The sequence below is a fragment of the Odontesthes bonariensis genome, chromosome 20 (genome assembly GCF_027942865.1).
Source record: "Odontesthes bonariensis isolate fOdoBon6 chromosome 20, fOdoBon6.hap1, whole genome shotgun sequence".
In the NCBI taxonomy this organism is placed as follows: domain Eukaryota; kingdom Metazoa; phylum Chordata; class Actinopteri; order Atheriniformes; family Atherinopsidae; genus Odontesthes; species Odontesthes bonariensis.
Genome location: NC_134525.1, coordinates 8,494,545 through 8,512,111, shown reverse-complemented (window position 1 = coordinate 8,512,111; position 17,567 = coordinate 8,494,545). Strand labels below are relative to the sequence as shown.

The 17,567-nt window shown below is 46.6% G+C and overlaps 1 protein-coding gene across 6 annotated transcripts in view; it reads left to right on the top strand.

The window, feature by feature from the left end:
• Positions 1-17,567, top strand: part of arhgap21a (Rho GTPase activating protein 21a) — a 96,546-nt gene that overhangs the window by 63,299 nt on the left and 15,680 nt on the right. For 4 of the 6 annotated variants that reach the window (XM_075452842.1, XM_075452841.1, XM_075452840.1 and 1 more), the window contains 5 exons: positions 4,377-4,469; positions 5,507-5,585; positions 6,122-6,176; positions 9,969-9,992; positions 11,180-13,106. In XM_075452842.1, the coding sequence (XP_075308957.1) occupies positions 4,377-4,469; positions 5,507-5,585; positions 6,122-6,176; positions 9,969-9,992; positions 11,180-13,106 (2,178 nt within the window). Of the gene's footprint in view, positions 1-4,376; positions 4,470-5,506; positions 5,586-6,121; positions 6,177-9,968; positions 9,993-10,324; positions 10,589-11,179; positions 13,107-17,567 lie in introns of those variants that run through there. The other 2 variants (XM_075452839.1, XM_075452843.1) reach the window with 2 other exon arrangements.

Sequence of the window (17,567 nt, the reverse complement as noted above, 5' to 3'; positions counted from 1 at the left end):
ATAGCCATCTAAACATAAACACAGGCCATCTCCTTTGGATTTGAAGTGTCACAACACATGTGCGGACGTTTTTGGTGTGGTCGGACATCTGTTTGTGGTTGCGGTGGCTTGTAAACCCGATGGCGACACAAACGGTAAAGAGCAGCGGGTTGGACGGAGAGATATGACGCCAGGTTAATGCAGAGAGTGGGCAGCAGGCCCGGCCCTCTGTAGAATAACATTATCTAACCCAGAACAGCAGGGAGCGGGGAGCTGGCCCACAACCAGAGCCAGCTGTGCAGCTGGAGACAGCAGCCAAAGCTCTGACTCTCAGCCTCGCCTGCTGGCCCTTGACGGCTAACTTGTACATCTGACCTCAAATATACTTTAAGAAAAACACATTGTCTTCAGCTGACACGTTTCTGTTGATCTAACAGGCTCCACATGGATAGAAATGTGTGTCAGGCATCAAGCTGAAGCTCATTTCTGGCCTCCATAAGGCCAAATCTTATTTGTTTAACTACTTTTGTGAAAGAACAATTTTGTGAAAGAAACAAACAAAACTGCATGTCATCTGATGAGTCTGTAACAGATTTGGTTGGATCTCACACTAATATTGTTATTCAAGCTGTTTGTGTTAAGGCACGAATTGATTTGTTCAAAACTAAGTCGTTAATCACGTTTTAAGGTGAGACTCAAAAACAGCAGGTTTAACGAGCTGGCCATTAGAAATGATCTATTTTTAGCTTTAATGTGTTAAAAACATTCTACATTGTTGTTTCTATTAGTCTGACAAGAATTAGTGGTTGTAAATAATGGTTTATATAAAGATTTGTGGAGTTTGAAATCCAAATCTTTAAAGGTTTTTAGCCTTTTTCTAATACAATGGATCAAAAATCTCCACTTTAGTTGGATTTAAGTTCTCAAAATGTTGCAGTTTTCTTGCTGTGCCCAGAAGTGTTTGTTCCTGTCTCAGCTATAGTGTCTCATTTTATCCCAAACATATGTCACAAATTGATGTTTCTCTGGCTGTTGACAGTATTTCCTAAGTAAGTCAAAATATAATAAGAGTTTTTAACCTGGCAGTAATGGAAATCAAAGCAAATTATCTCACTTTTGGCTGTTAAACTCACATTACAGAACATGAACACGATGGCACTTGTCGGCTATTCTTTGGGTTCAGCTTGAGCTCTGAAGGAGGATGTTGGGACACCTAGTGGCCAATCTGCAGACAGATTTAAATGTCCACATCCGGTCCTCGAGGGCGGCTGTCCTGCAGGATTTTAGATGTTTCCCTGCTTCAGCACACCTGATCCAGGTGAAATAGATCTATTCAGTAGATTGTTAAGTTCTGCACAGTTCTGTGTTGAAACATGTGGACATCCCTGCTCTAAGGCAACGAGAAGGTTTATTCTCACGGGATTCTACACGACTAAAGCGTGCAGCATTTCTGCTTCTAGGTCACCATCGGTGTTAAAGACCGGAACTTTACATTTTCAGAGATTTGCACGATGAACCAACTACTCATTTTGATATAACTGCCCTGGCTTGATGGTGTGAATATCAATATTTTACTGCTGTACACTGTAGGTCTTCCTCTCCCTGCACTGACATCCAGATGTTATAAACTCTTTTTGGTGGCATTTAAATGTAGAAGAAGAAAATATGGTTCTGTGGATACTGCCAACACTTAACTTCATGAATAAAGTGTTGATTTCGGTTATAAAGAATATTCTGTTTCATACTGGCAAAAACTGCCAGATTTTTCAGTTAGGCAGGACTAAAGTATGAGGTCAACCATCTACGAACCTGTTCACTGTGATGTAAAAGCCTTAAAAGATGGAGCACCAAGTGTTTAGTCCTCTTTCATTAGAACTTAAAAGTAGCTTCAGCCAGTCAGCTGTAAATCAGGGTTTTGGAGCGGCTGAAGTCACTTCAAGCCAGGCCGGTGCATTTGATTAATCCACGCAGTAGTTTATGGTTTGGAAAGAGTTTCGGAGCATTAAAAATGTCCAGAGCTTTAGATTTGCACATTTAATCCTGTTCATCCAGCTGCAGGGCACGGAAAACTTGCAGAATCCAATTTGTGCCTTTGGAGTTGGAGCTCAGAGCGACTGGGAATTTGCACTGGGAGAGGGGAGGGGTGCGTCCGTAGACATCCGCACGTACAGCACGGGTCAGACATCCATCAGTTGCAGGTTCTCACGTGATTCTGTGGGCTGATGAAACAGAGCAATGCTGCAGCATGTCAGGCTTTTATCACGTGGTTAAACAATCCAGTTACATCATAACCAGCAGAATCCAGAGGAGCCTCAACTATGTAAGTTTGATGTTAGTTTTAGAGTCTCTGCTGCCTTCTACTGGCTCAGCTGAGCGAGTGATTGTGTTTCAGATACACTAAAAGGGATCAGACCTGCAGTCCCAGATGTTTTCTGCTGTAACTTGAGCTCCGGTGGTGATTATGTTGTTTTTATGAGGTTCAGATAAACTGAAATGCTGGACGGTAGCCAGTCAGGTATCACCAAAACTCTCCCGTTGATGTTTTACATGGAAATCATCATGCAGATAAGCTGCAAATCACCAAACATGGCATGTCCTGAAAGTTGATCCTCTGCAGGAACATGTTTAGCCACAGGAGGGAGGTGGTGTTGCGCGGCGCTGCAAACTGCAGCTGCATCAGAAACAGTAATCTGGAATGCAGGGAAAGTGATACAGCAGCCTCTGCTGAAACATTTACTGGTTTCCTAACCCAGCTGGAGTTCAGTAAAACTCGAAACGTCCTGATTTAAGCACAAACAGACAGAAGACGAGACAGAATGTTCCAGGTTTGGACCCCTGACCATTTTTGATAAATTGAAAAAAAAGCCTTTCCTCACATTTGAAGTCGCTCTCTCACAACAAACTGAAATCTACCCAAATCCAGCTGTTCTGCACTCTACTCTACACAGAAGGTCTGACTAACCTCTGTGAGTGTGTTTGTTGAGTGAACTGGAAGCAGGGCGCCCATGAAAAGAGCAGAATAAGTGAGTGTTTTCTGCAGAGAGATGGCACATCCTCACAGCCTGAGGGCTCTAAAGGCATCTGATCTGCTGGGATCGGGGGAGACCTCTTTAAACACACACACAATCCGAGTGTTTTCTTCCTTACAGCACAGATACGAGGATGCCTCTTCATTCTAAATACAGTGCCCGTAAACCTATTTTAAATCGGGGTCCTTATTAGCTTTAATAAGAATCCAACCTCGTGTTTTACAGCATCAGGAGACGACTCCAAACATTTAGTTTAGGGCGTGAAGGGTCATTCTGGCTAAAGAACAGTTGGGGTTTTTATTTTATTTAGCCTGTGGTTGTTTATCTAGAAAACATTGATGGTAATCAGGGATGAAAACCCTGAAAGAATTAGACACCTGTTTTCATCATCCTTTCATCGCCTTGAGTGAATTTGTTCCCACCATCTTCCACTGAGGCTGCATTTGTTCACCCAGCCAGCTCCACTGCATCAAGCACAGATGTCTTTGAAGGAGCCCAAGGTTTCTAGTTTAATCTGCTCTCCTTGTCCCTCACCTTCTGTTTTCTAAGGATAAGGTGGTCATTTTCTTTTCAGGATCAATGTATTATGGTCCTCCGGCCCTTCAACTGGGTCATTGAGGGGCCGTTAGGGTGGCAAGATGACCACTACTGCTTGTTCCCTAAAGGTAACGAGGGACCTATTCTACTTACAAGATGGAGAGACAGAGGTGGGGGAGGCGGGGAGGAATTAGGACTGGGTCATAGTGGAGACCCAGTCCTAATTCCTCCTAATAAACCATCTATGCTGGGAGTTTCTGGCTGTTCAGCGCATGCATTCGTACAAGCAGGACTTTTTTACAGAATATTGTAGTGTATTGTATAAGGTTTAACAATATGCAGTGTTATAGCTGTCGGCTGTGGCTCCTCAGAGGTGTAACTGAGTCAGATGCTGCCTTACAAAAGGCACTCTTACACTATTTCGAAGAAAGACTAAAAAGAAAACAGGTTTTGGGTGTGTTTCCTCAGCCTTTCTTCAGAGGCATGTTGGCTAAACGGGCTTCTTATTGGGGCTACGTACAGGCAGCGAATGCTTTGGGTTGATGTTGGATATCTTGTTGCTGGAACTGGTGAGGAGCTGGAATCAGTTTAGATTTGTGCTTTTTGCTTCCAGAGCATAAATTCCTGTCAGTGAAGTAGTTGTTTCAGCTCATTGTATTAGAAATCTTTCCCCCCGGTTTTCCCTGTTTCCCTGTCATTTAAAATCCTAAAACTGCGTTTGCGTCGTTCCTTTGCAGCCGTTCTCTGCTGGACTGCAGACTCCTCTGCTGCTCTTCTTCCTCACTGTGTAACCAATCGCCTCTGTGCATGTGCTCTCTCTCTCGTTGCCAGGGAGACAGAGGAACCGTCTGGAGCCAATGGACACCATTTTCGTCAAGCAAGTGAAGGAGGGAGGCCCCGCCCACGGAGCTGGACTCTGTACAGGTACACAAACACGTCTCTGTGGGGGGGATGTTTGATTCCTTGTGATAACTGGCAGATTGTATGATTAACTCCGTCTCAGGTCTGACCTCAAAGCACTATTTCATGCACTCCAGGTAACTCCACTTCCTTGTAAAACGCCAAGCAAAGCAGTTGAGTTAGAAAATAACAGATGGCTCCTTTGTGGGAGGTTGAGCAAAGTGTAATATGCACACTGTTATTCCGCCCTCTCCCTTAGCTTGTCCTTCTACAGCTCCTGCCTTCTTTCTTCTCTTATTGATACATGAATCATTTCTAATTTTAAGCCGCGAGGATAAAAATACTGTAACAAACTCCCTTCTGGTGAAGCAATGAATCAGCGGCTTTGGTTTTTCCCTGAAGTGGAGGTGATGTCTTCACGCTCCGAGCTGCCAGGTCCGCACTCTGTTTTTACAGGAAATGTTGCAGTAAGTGGTCTGGACGGGCCCTCAGAGCCGCCTGCTTTTATCTGGTCACCCTCCTCTCCTCCCTTGGGAGAGAGGAGTGCTGTGTTTTCCCACAATCATCCAGTCTCTCCCCCGAAACCCGCGTCGCCTCTCTTCCTGTAAGACGAACATCCTCAGAAACGTTGAATGGAGACGGATTTTCGAACACGCGGGAAAATGTAAATGTAAATGTACTTTATTTCTACAGCCCTTTACAAACAATCATTACGATGTACCAAAGTGCTTTACAGCAGGTAATAAATAAAGAGAAGAAGAAGTAAAAACAAATAAAAACAATAAAAGAACAGTGAAAGCAATAAAATACAACAAAATCGATTAAGATAAAATAAGATAAAAGTGTCGTCATACTACTGGGTATTAAAAGCCATCCTAAATAAGTAGGTTTTTAGCCTAGATTTGAAGAGGCCCAGGTCAGAAATAAGTTTATTATTTATAAATAATAAAATAAACACGTAAAAAACAGCCGCGTGTTTGTGCTGGACGGAGTTATATCGACTGGATTTCAGGCCGTTATTCTGTGCCGTAACAACCACTTATTCCCTTCATTCTCTCCAGGGGATCGGATTGTGAAGGTGAACGGAGAGAGCATCATCGGGAAGACTTACTCACAAGTCATCGCATTGATCCAGAACAGGTGGGAGCGCCACATTTCTGCTCACGGTTCAGTTTCAGGAAAACATTCCCAGGCAGACTCAGCAGATCTAATCTCTTCACCAGAAACAGAAAAGAAGCCATTATCAGCGCTGTTTCCTCATCAAGCACAAAACTACTCACACTTCATCAAGCCGCAGCTATTAAAACCTCCGTGGAATGATTAGGGGAGGTGCGTTTCCTCCCACGTGTTTTAGCTTAGCTCGAATATTTGGTTTAATAAAAAAACCAAGAAGATGCACATGAGGAACAAGGCCGTAAATCTGCTCTCTTGTACGATAAAGTGAGCGACTTTAGCACAGTTGGCTGATAAAAAAGGCAGCCGATGATGGGAGAAACAGACTAATTGTTTAATTTTTGTCTTTAAAAATCTGTGAGCACCGCTTTAAAGCCCATTCTGCTTTAAAAGTGATTCTAAAAGTTGACGGCAGAGTCTGCGGGTGCAGGAGAAGCCATCAGCATCTTCAGAAAGTCTCATGAAATCAAACACTCACAGGAAACCTGCTCTTTCTTTCTCAGCGATGCCTCATTGGAACTCTGTGTGATGCCAAAGGATGAGGACATTTTGCAGCTGGTAAGCATTCATCCATCCGTAAATATTGCAACTCCGCTCCAGGCAGCTCTCGAAACTGTGCCGCTCGGTGATGTCTGCAGAGATGATTTGAAGTTTTAACATAATTTCGGTCACAGTCACTGAGAGGAGAATGCCCGTGTCTGTGTTTAACCTCTCCAGTGCTGCCAGTGCTTGTGCAGAGCCTCAACTATTGTTCATTTTGGTGTCTGTTGAGGCTCAAAGTTATCAGACTCAGTTAGTTAGATTACATAGTTCGACTAAAACCAGACTTTTAAAATGCATGTTAGTATAATTCAGCTAACGCACCCAGATAATGGAAGCAGCAGAGAATAACCACAAAGGAAAGCGTGCATCTCGTGCACAATCACCACGTATTATAGCGGGTAAAGTGTTTCCCATCAGAGGAAAAGAGCTTTAATAGCAGCTCACCGTGACTCTGCAGGAAAACAGAATGCATGTGAAACACTTTCCCTTCGGTCATAGCTTAAACAAACCAGACACGATTGTTGACGGTTGAGTTTGTGTTAAACCGGATTTCTGTCTCAAAGCCACGAGAGTTTGACTACCGGCCGCTGCAAAAAGAAGTTGGAATTCCCAGAAGTCTTTGAGAAAATTAACCCACTTCCCCCTCGATTTAGTCTTTAAGTCACGATTCTACCGAGAGTGAAGTAAGTGATCGAGTGGAGGATGATGTAAGATGGGATTTTTCTCTTTCTTTCCTTTGTTTGCCGTCTGTGAGACGTGACACCTTTATTTTAGCCTAAGTGTGTCAACAGTGTTTCCTGACTTCACCTTCCCGACATAAGGAAACGTTGAGATCCAACAGGGTGCAGCGATGAGTGTCTGACCTGCAGTGGACAGCAGTCGTTGATGGACGAGCCGAGCTGAAAGCTTTTTGCCATCTTAGACAACTCTTCATTCTTTACTGTGAACTTCTGCATCAGACAGTTTCTCACTTTGACTCTACACTTCCTCACACACTAAACTACGAGCCGGCAAAGAAAAGATCCCAGGCTAATTCATCCACCAACATGGCAGCTCCAGGCAGCTCCAGGCAGCTCCAGGCGGCTCCAGGCAGCGCCAGGTAGCTCCAGGCAGCTCCAGGCGGCGCGAGGCATTGCCAGGCAGCGCCAGGCAGCTCCAGGCAGCGCCAGGCAGCGCCAGGCAGCGCCAGGCAGCTCCAGGCGGCTCCAGGCGGCTCCAGGCGGCTCCAGGCGGCTCCAGGCGGCTCCAGGCGGCTCCAGGCGGCTCCAGGCGGCTCCAGGCAGCCAGAAATATATTAGTTTCCCATTATGTGTGTCTCCCAGTTTCCCAGAACAGGAGTTATAGTGTAGATATTCCAGCTGAAATGAACCTGAATTACTATTTGACACAAAGAAGGACATGAGGTTGATATTGCTGTTCTCATTTACTCTTGTTAAAGGGATAGTTCGCCTCTTTTGACATGAAGCTGTATGACATCCCATATTAGCAATATCATTTATGAACATTTTCTTACCCCCTGCTGCGTCCTGTGAGCCGAGTTCCAGCCTCGTTTTGGCGTTGATGAAAGTAGTCCGGCTAGTTGGCTGGGGCTTAAAAAATAAAGCGTTTTGCTTCTCAAAGCAATATGCGTTCAAAAGAGTAATACATTTGCATCACAAAATCGTTCTCCAGGAAAAAGTCAGACCTCACAATCGCTTGGCGCTATTTTCTCTCCCTTCATATCACTGCGTGCTGTGCAGACCGAGCAGCAAACACAGTAACAGGTGCGGCTGTCGGCAGGCGGCAGCACGCAGTGATACGAAGGGAGAGAAAATAGTGCCAAGCGATTGTGAGGTCTGACTTTTTCCTGGAGAACGATTTTGTGATGCAAATGTATTACTCTTTTGAATGCATATTATTTTGAGAAGAAAGACGCTTTATTTTTGTGGCCCAGCCAACTAGCCGGACTACCTTCATCAATGCCAAAACGAGGCTGGAACTCTGCTCACAGCACGCAGCAGGGGGTAAGTCAATGTTCATAAATGATATTGCTAATATGGGATGTCAGCTTCATGTCAAAAGAGGCGAACTATCCCTTTAAGAACAGTTCAGACCACTTTCTGAAGACGGAGACAAGCTCGTCATACTTAGATGCGAGTGACTCGAGTGGCCCGGTTCCCAAAATGAGGAAGTAAAAGCAGCAGATTGGAGGGGAACTGATCTCGACTTCACGCCACAGCGCCGTGCTGTTCCACCGATCAGACCAGAGACGTAAGACGCCGACCTACGCCATCAGTCAGGGTCCAGAGCCGCGCAGACGATAAAGCAGCGCCAAGCTGAGTTAAACCAGTCGCAACACGTTCCTCGCCTGAAACTGAGTCAGACCCGAACCGTGTTGCTGAATTCCTCACATAGCTTGTTAGCTTGGCCACTAGAAGTCAGACACATCATCAGAGGCGGAGGGATTCAAATGAGGCTGGCAGTTATTTGATGTGAACCTCTTAAGCTATTACACTAGATTACTGATAATCAAGTAATTATTAGAAACCTTTCTGGTTTCACATGCACCAACACAAGCCCCAGACATCATGTTCGTGCCTGATCTGAAACATGTTTGCCTGTTTTGGGAGACTCTAAACCCACTCAGCACCAGAGGGAGAGCAGCTGCAGTCAGCTGACTCCCCTCAGCTCACTGTTTATTGGGAGGAAGCCAGCGCAGATAAGGCAAGCGTGCGGTTGTGCTCGTCCAAAAGAGGGCATACGATAAGCAGCGTGTCAGTGAGGAGCGAGAGGCTGGCAGGGACCAGGGAAGAGGAGAGTGGCAGAGAGGGCGATGGGAGGTGCTACGATAAGCAGGTGAGGGCGGCTTCGCAAAGGGAAGACATGTGGAGTACCGTAAATTACGGACTATAAGCCACTACTTTTTCCCAGGCTTTGAGCACCGCGGCTTATAATACGGAGCGGTTAATATATGTTTTTTTCTTTTTTTTTCATGCCGCCAAAAACATTTTGCCTCCTAACATTAGAACAATAAAATGAACGAATAGTTCACAGTGGTCCAATGAAATTGTACGATAAATCAAACACACTTACACAACTAAATTATTGTAAATTGGTCATTTGTATTCACCCTCAACACGGAAAACAAACGTATAAATGCGTACGATGCAGCTTTTAAATTAAAGGCGATCAATCTGGCTGTTGAAGAAGGAAACAGAGCTGCTGCACGTAATCTTGGCGTCAATCAATCGATGGTGAGACGGTGGAGGGCGGCGCTGTTCGAAAAAAAAGTATTTCCGCTACGTATTTGTGCTTTACCGATAGGTATTGAAGTTAAAACCATCGGTGTTACAGGCACTGTTCGGAGGGAAAAAACATTTGCAGTATGTATTTGTTTATGTTACCGTACGCATTTAATTAAAAGTTTAAAAATCCTCACGTGTAACATCTTTCTGTGTAAATATCTCATATTACAATGTGTACACCCGCGGCTTATAACCAATACAAGTACAAAATGGATTTTCTATGTAAAATTAGAGGGTGCGGCTTACATTCATGTGCGATCTATAGTCCGGAATTTACGGTAAGTGGAAGGAGAAGGTTAGTGCTCTGACAGCAGCTGTGATGGTTGAGGGAGAAGGGATGATCTGAGCGGGACACCAAACACCGCTGCTCACTTTTATTCTATGTTTCCAGCCTCTGCTGAGGTCAGAGAAGTTGCTGTCTCACCTTCATCTTTGACTCTTACCTCTTAATGCTCACCTGTTTGCTTCTCTTTATTCCCTTTTTTTCCTCTCTGCTTGCCCTTGTCTAACGCGTGGACTGCAGTTTTCCAGGGATATCACTGCTCTGGTAAGAAGTGAAGCCACACTAACTAATAACTTTCCTGGTGATTCACGTCTCTCGTGACGCCTTTCATCACCTTCGGCGCTTGTGTTTGCACATGTAGGAGTTGGCAAACCCCTGATAAATTCCCCCGCTTGCTGTATTTGCTCTGTTGATTCTTATGAATGGGTCTTGTTTTTTTTTGTTTTTTTATCTTTTCCTTCTGGGAAAGCTGTAGAAATGAATGTGTTGATATAATCCGTCCGCAGACCTCAGCGCAGGAAACTAGTTTCTATTTTTGAGTGCAGGAGTTTGGCTCCAGTGGGTGGCAGCCCCGCGTGTCACTGCAGTTGTAACCTGACACCACAGGTAGTGTGCTGTTGATTAAAGTCCAGCGCAGCCAGCGTCTCCCTTTCATTTTCTCAAGAGAGAGTGCGCCGAAAGGATGAGAAAAGTCTGCGTGCTCAGTATGAAGCCGGGAGTTTTCCACGAGCACCAGCGTTAGGTTTTAATTCAGGAAAGGAGCCATGCTGACAGAAGTAGCATTAGTTGCCAAAAGCAGACCGAGGAGACCCCCGTTTACCCTCTCCTCGTGCCTGAGGGCACACTCTCCGGTACCGAAGGTGGGTAAGCCGCTGCCAGCTCCGTGGGTTTGTTTTGAGCTGTCCTCATTTCTTCACCCAACTTTAACACATCTGCTGCCTTTCAGGGTGGTTAATATGTGTCCCGTTTGTTTGGCGTCTCTCAGGAAAAGCTTGAGAGACTGTGAGGAAGGCTGCTGTGTTTGATGTGGAGAAACGGCACCGTAGCGCTGTTAGTCTGTTGTTATCGACAGACCCCATCCGTTAACGGCAGCCGTTGATTTTTCTTTCTGCTGCTTTAAAAGAGAAGCAACCTCGTCACAGTGGTGTGGATCTTATTAGGGGGAGCATGGAGATGAATATTTGCCAGTAAATGAAAGAAATGAGGTGACGGTGGTTCAAACAAATAGAACAGCCTTTGTAATCTTAACTATTTTTGAATTTATAGCCAATTATTATTCTTGAATTGAGTTTTTATGTAGCAGCTTTACAGCACTCCCTGCTCCTCTAATTTCTCTTAATAAAGGTTTAGGCCCTGTCCCCGGATGACTGTGGTCTCTTTAGGTTTAATCTGTGTTAGCGTTTAAACGTCATGGCAACCGCAGTGACATAATGTCCTGTAATCTTTTGCAGGCGTATTCCCAGGACGCATACCTCAAAGGAAATGAGGCGTACAGCGGAAACGCTCAAAACATCCCCGAGCCCCCTCCCATATGCTACCCTCGGATAGAACTCAAGGCTGCTGGCATGGCCCAGTCACCAGAGCCCCCCACGGTGGGTGACACCCCCAGAGGTCCGGGGCAGGGACCGGCAAGGCGAGGGGCTGCTGCAGAGAAGAGCTATCGGGTGGAGATCCCCGTCCCTCCGTCTCCTTCAAAGTCTCCGACGGCGGTGTGTGCTGAGAGTGCGAGGACAGCCGATCCAGTGGACAGGGGGTCCCGGGTGGCTCGGGCTGGACCCAGCCACAGGACAGAGGAGAACCGGTACAGTTCTTCGGTGGATTCTGGCTCAGTCCGACCCAGACCCCTTATTCCCTCGGTCCCTGGGGGGGCACAGTTGCAGTACCCCTCTCCCCGCCCCACAGAAACCCCAGCCTACTCCCCTTCCTCAGCCTCCAGGCCTGGTGCGATCCATAATGACACCTTATCTCCACCCGTGCGTGCTCCTCTCACTGCTGCCTCACCAGATGCATTCTCCACCGCCGTCTCACCCAGCTCCAACCACTGCTCGCCCTCTCCAACTGCCCCCACCACCTCTCCTCACCAGAACATTGACTGGAGAACATACACCACCTATAAGGACTATATCGATGCCAAAAAGCTGCACACATATGGCTGCCGCACCATCCAGGAGCGCCTGGACAGTTTACGAGCAGCTGCCAGTTCCAAGTCTGCCTACGCCCAGCAGCGGGCTCCACCTTCGTGCAGCAGTCAGAGGGGGGCTCAGGGCTCCCAGGTCAAACGGAGGAGCGCGTCCAGCGATCGCGGGGGGGATACGGGTGGTGCAGCGACAGCGTCACTGCGCAGCGTCTCCCAGGAGAGGGTCGGAGGTGGAGCGGACCGGACGCCACCTACGAGGAGCTGGTCACGCAGCGCCTCTCAGGACGCTCTGCCTTTCTCCACCTCCGCGAGAGTCGCCAAACCTCGAGCGCGGTCCTGTGACTACCTGGGCCAGCAGCCCGGAGACAGGACAGCGGTGGAGGACAGGCTGCTGCTGTGCCAGGGAGGGGAAGCCCGGGCGAGTAGGCAGGAGGCGAGCCAGAGAGCTTTACCGTATCGGAACCGGACTCTCGCCGGACAGGAGGAGGAGCGGCGAGGAGGCGGATTACCCAACTCACGCGTAGCTGCTTCGGATATCACTAAAGGTACGTCAGATTCTGCACTAGCAGCAAGGACAGACGGTCTCATAATGAGACCCTCTCGCCTGCCTGTCAAGAACTTCATCTCAGACTCCTCCCCTGCCTTACTGTCCACTAAAACCACAGACCAAAGAGCGAGCATCATGGGGAACCACCTGGGCCACGCCTCCCCTCTGCACCTGCAGCACAGGAGCCGGGCGGACAGTCTGAAAATGGAGAGCAGGTCAGAGTCTGGACTGGCAGCCAGATCCTCATCCTGCTCTGGTGCCTCCTCAAAACTGCCCCTGCAGAGGCATCCACTGAGCGGAGTTGTCACCACTCCCCCCTCCACTAACGGAGCTGTAACCCAAAGGCCAAACGTCAGAGAAACTTCCAGTTCTACCGGCGCACTTGTTCGGACTAACGGCGGCGTTGCAGCGGGCGTCGAAGGACCAGACGCAACGGTTGTGGTCTTAAGAAGAGACAAAAATTCTGGCCCCGCCCATGTCCGCCCTCCGTCCTACGTGTTAGCCGTTAATGACATCCGGGAAGCGGTCACTCATAAGTCCCCCCCACTGGTGAAGGCAGGCTCTGCAGATGGAGCGATGTGTTGGACGTCCAACGACAGCTGCAGGGAGACGCATCTGAGACGGCTGGGAGACACGCGGCAAAAGTCTGGCTCCAACAACCTGGACAACTCCCTGGATTCGATCCCCTTCATAGGTAAGACCCAACACTTCCTGTTTCTATAGCAACAGTGGGTTCGTGGGAGTCCTGTGAAAAAAAAGATATTCTCACTCTCTGTTTTCTCGTTATGAAATATATGGATGGTCTCACACAGAGTCAGGAATTAATATCAAATGTTGGCAAAAATCCAGTATCGTGCATCCCTGATTCACAGTTAGCATTGCGTTAGCATGCTAGCATCCGAAGCACCAGGATGACGAGTTTATTTGTACAGCACAATTCAACAACAAGGCGATTCAAAGTGCTTTACAGATACATTAAAACAGTAGAAATAAAAAGCACGATTTAAATTTTAAACAAAAAATAAATAAATAAGAACAACAGATAAAATCAGAGGTTAAAATGTGATTAAGTTTTGAAACTCAAGCTTCAGATTTGGAGCTTTATTCAAATGCAGCTGAAAATAGGTGTGTCTTCAACCTGGACTTAAACACACTGAGTGTTTCAGCTGATCTGAGGCTTTCTGGGAGTTTGTTCCAGACATGTGGAGCATAGAAGCTGAATGCAGCTTCTCCATGTCTGGTTCTGACTCTGGCAACTGATAGAAGACCGGATCCAGATGAGCTGAGGGGTCAGGAAGGTTCATACTGGGTCAGGAGGTCACTGATCTGGTCTTAGACCATTCAGAGCTTTATAGACCAGCATCAGAACTTTAAAGTCTATCCTCTGATGGACAGGCTGCCGGTGTAAAGACCTCAGAGCTGGACTGATGCGGTCCACCTCTTTGGTCTTAGTGAGGACTCGCGCAGCAGAGTTCTGAATGAGCTGCAGTTGTCTAACTGACTTTTTAGGTAGACCTGTAAAGATGCTGTTACAGTAATCAAGCCTACTGAAGATGAATGCATGGAGTAGTTTTTCCAGGTCCTGCTGAGACATCAGATCTTTTAACCTTGATATATTCTTAAGGTGATAGTAAGCTGACTTTGTTACTGTCTTAATGTGTTTTTCCAAATTAAGATCTGAGTCCATCACTACAACCAGATTTCTGGCCAGGTTGTTAGTTTTTAGGTGTATAGATCAAAGCTCTGTGGTGACCTGTAATCGTTTCTCTTTGCCTCCAAAGACAATTACCTCAGTTTTGTTTTTGTTTAGCTGGAGAAAGTTGTGGCACATCCAGTCATTAATCTCCTCAATGCATTTACCAAACGGGTTAACGATTGCCAGGTATCATGAAAAATCTAATGAGTAACGCTCCAACTCATGATGTGTTCATGTGACTTGTGGCGACTCGTAGTCTTGAGGACGGACACTCCCCTCTTGGACTTTATCTTTACTGTTTTGTGTGTCGTTTTACAGCCGTTTGACGACGCACCCAAAGCTTAAAAAGAGTCGACGCAACACATGATGTGTGCCTGAAGTGACCGCTATGATGGAGGCACATATTTCCTCTATAATTATTTGGCTGCTTATGTTTGTAATGGCATCGACAGCTGTCTCAGATATGTTTGAGAAAGAGCTTAAAACATGCAGTATTGTGCATTCACGGTTTACTCTGTGTCTGTGCTCCGTGTACCAGGAGCGTTCGGAGTCTGAGACTTTCAGGGTTACATCACTTTTGTGTTCAGGTCCAAACTTAAATCCGCAGTGCTTTGCTGTGTTTGGCTTTTCAGCTGAATCCATAATATTAAACTCAACAGATGCTGATGGAAATGCAGCTTTATGTGTGTTTAAATTCAGGAGGATTTGCTCTCAGGTGTCGTTCACCGCAGCAGAGGAGCAGAGGAGCGTGACAAGCGACGGATAATGATGTGAAAATGGAAATAGAGACGACTCAAACTATTTGGTTGTCGTCGGTTCAGATAATTGTGATGGTTGTGTAATGATTACGAGAGGCCTTCGTGGAAACCAAAGTACAAAAAAAGAAAAACAAACAGCCCAAAGCTCCCATCAACTCCGTGATCTTGTGCATATAATCATAAAAATGCATTAAATATCAAGTGTAAGCCTGTTCATTGTTGCACAGCGTGTTACATTACAAGGAAATCTATTGTGTGCGTCTGCCATGATGCATCATTACAAGTGCTGATAGGGAAACGTCTCGTCCGGGGTCATTTAATGTGTAGCCAATGAATCTACTTGACCCATGTGATGAGGACAGTGTCAGAAAAACATGTGATAAAGGTATTTGAATGCTAAAAGATGTTGTTGTTGTTGTGTGGCGTTCTGAACTCGGTTGACATCGTGTCAGGCGTCTGGTTGTGTGAGTGTACTGCAGGCATGCGTGATGTGTTCAAACCAGAGTAGGGCAGCACAGTGACATACATTCACAGAGCTGCTGTTCAAGTCAACACACACACACTCGTATTTCCTTCAGTGGTGTACAGACAGAGAAACCTGAGAGCTTTGCCCAAATAGACTGTGACATAACAGAGAAATAAGAGCATTCCTGCAGAAGCGTTCCGAAGCTCGATTTCTCTGCACAGCTCTAAACAATAAGTGGAACATTAGCTGCCTCCCAAACATTTTGAGCCTGGAACGAAGCGCCGCTGCTGAAATACATCCATGCATGATGTCACGTTCCTTCCTCCACATGATGATCCTTTCATATGTACGTTTGAGCTTATAGCCGCATTCCCGTAGGAACCTTCTGCAGTTCCTATAACCTTTTCAGGACGGGGCCGTTTTTTTCCTACATTCGCACATAAAGGAACTCGGGACCACGGCCCTCAGTTCCTGGAACCATTTTAGCTCCTTCTCCGAGGCTGGGTCTGTTCTGGTTTCCATAGGAACACATCTGACGGAGGTGTTTGGTGGTCGGTAGCTCCGCCCCTTGTCATGCTGTCACGGCTGAAATGTTTCCTCATACGACACGGACACAACCAGCGCGTGTTTAATAAGTTAAACTTACACTGGTCTCCTTTGTCTGCAGCGCTCTGCTCTCCTTCCTTCCTTCATGAAATGAAAAAGTATCTCCTGACTCTCTCTGTGAGCTCTTCCAGCCTCTATGTTAGACGCCCGATGTGATCGTCCATGATTAATATCACCATCATGCAGACCATGATCACGGTGGCCTCCCCGCTCTCCATATTAGCTTCTTGGTGGTGTTTTTTTCTTCTCTCCTTACTTTTACCGGGTTTTGTTTTGTTTTGTTTTGTTTTGTTTTTGAATGTGGCGCTAAAGTAACACGTCTCTGTCGCAGACGGTTGCGCCGCATCAGTCTCTATCTGGGTCCCGACTCATGTGCGAATGCAGACTGAAACAGTTCCGCTGGGGAAGGACAGTTATCAGAACGAAATCGAGGAGGACCGTTCTAAAGGCTGATTTATGGTCGGAAACCAGGTCGTCTGCGTGTGTGTCGCAGTTAACGCAGACATGCCCCCCCCACCCTTACGCAGACACTCTGGTGCACCTCCCCAAAATTGTAACTCACCGCAGACAGTGCCGCAGATATCGCCGCAGGGAGGAGAGAAAGAAGGCCTCTGATTGGTCAACTCTACATCCGCTCTACACCATGCGTATTTCCGGTTTGCTAACCGGCTAATGGTGACGCTAACCGTGCTAACCGTGACGATTCTTTCCCTCTCTGCCAGCTCCAGTAGTAGCAATATTTCTTCTATTTCTAGATCGATCAGCTGCATCTCAATCAAAGTGCGCATTCGTCCAGTCGCCATTGTTGTTGAATGACCTCCGTAACCGTAACTCCCACAATCCTAGCTTGTTCGTGATTATCCCTCTTGCGTTGTGGCGTGGGATTAACATAGCGCAGACAGCGCTTCAAGGCATAAATCAAAAATAACTGCGTCGTGTCTGCGACAAGCTCGCTGCGACACACTGCTGCGAAGTATACACGAGCCTTTAGAACTGCTCTGTCCGAATGCGGCTAATGACTCACGAATGAGGACAACTTTCACACTTTGTTGTTGTTCCGTATGAAGAAATTTGAGTGATGTTGGAAGCTTGCTGTTGTTTCCCATCTCTGCTAACGTCAGGGGCAGACAAGCTCAAACTCGAGTTGTTGGTGACTCATTAACCTCCAATGAGAGCAGCTCATATTTCCCGTCACCCCTGAAAGTACCGGGGGGGTTAAGTCACGACTTACTCCGGCACCGCGTCCCACCACACACATAAACACTCATCTTCTCACTGCATTTAGATGGATATTAGATTCAGATCTGAGCGCTTCCCGCTTTCTTTGTTTATTTCTGTCTTTCTTCAAAATACTACGAGAACAATGCTCTCTTTCATTCCTTTAATGCACAACCCCTGTTCCAAAAAAGTTGGGACACAGTCTCACAAAGGAATGCTCATTCACAACAGAACAAAGAAGACGTTTTAATTCTATTGCATGAAAAAAAGAGCTCGGCTTGAATGTGATAGCAGAGACACGGGTCAAAAAGGCTGGAAAAGATGATCCAGAAACGCTGCCGTCTTCCCTGGACCAAAACTCATTTCATTTATCAATGGAGGCAAAGTGATCGGGAAAAAGTTACATTTTGT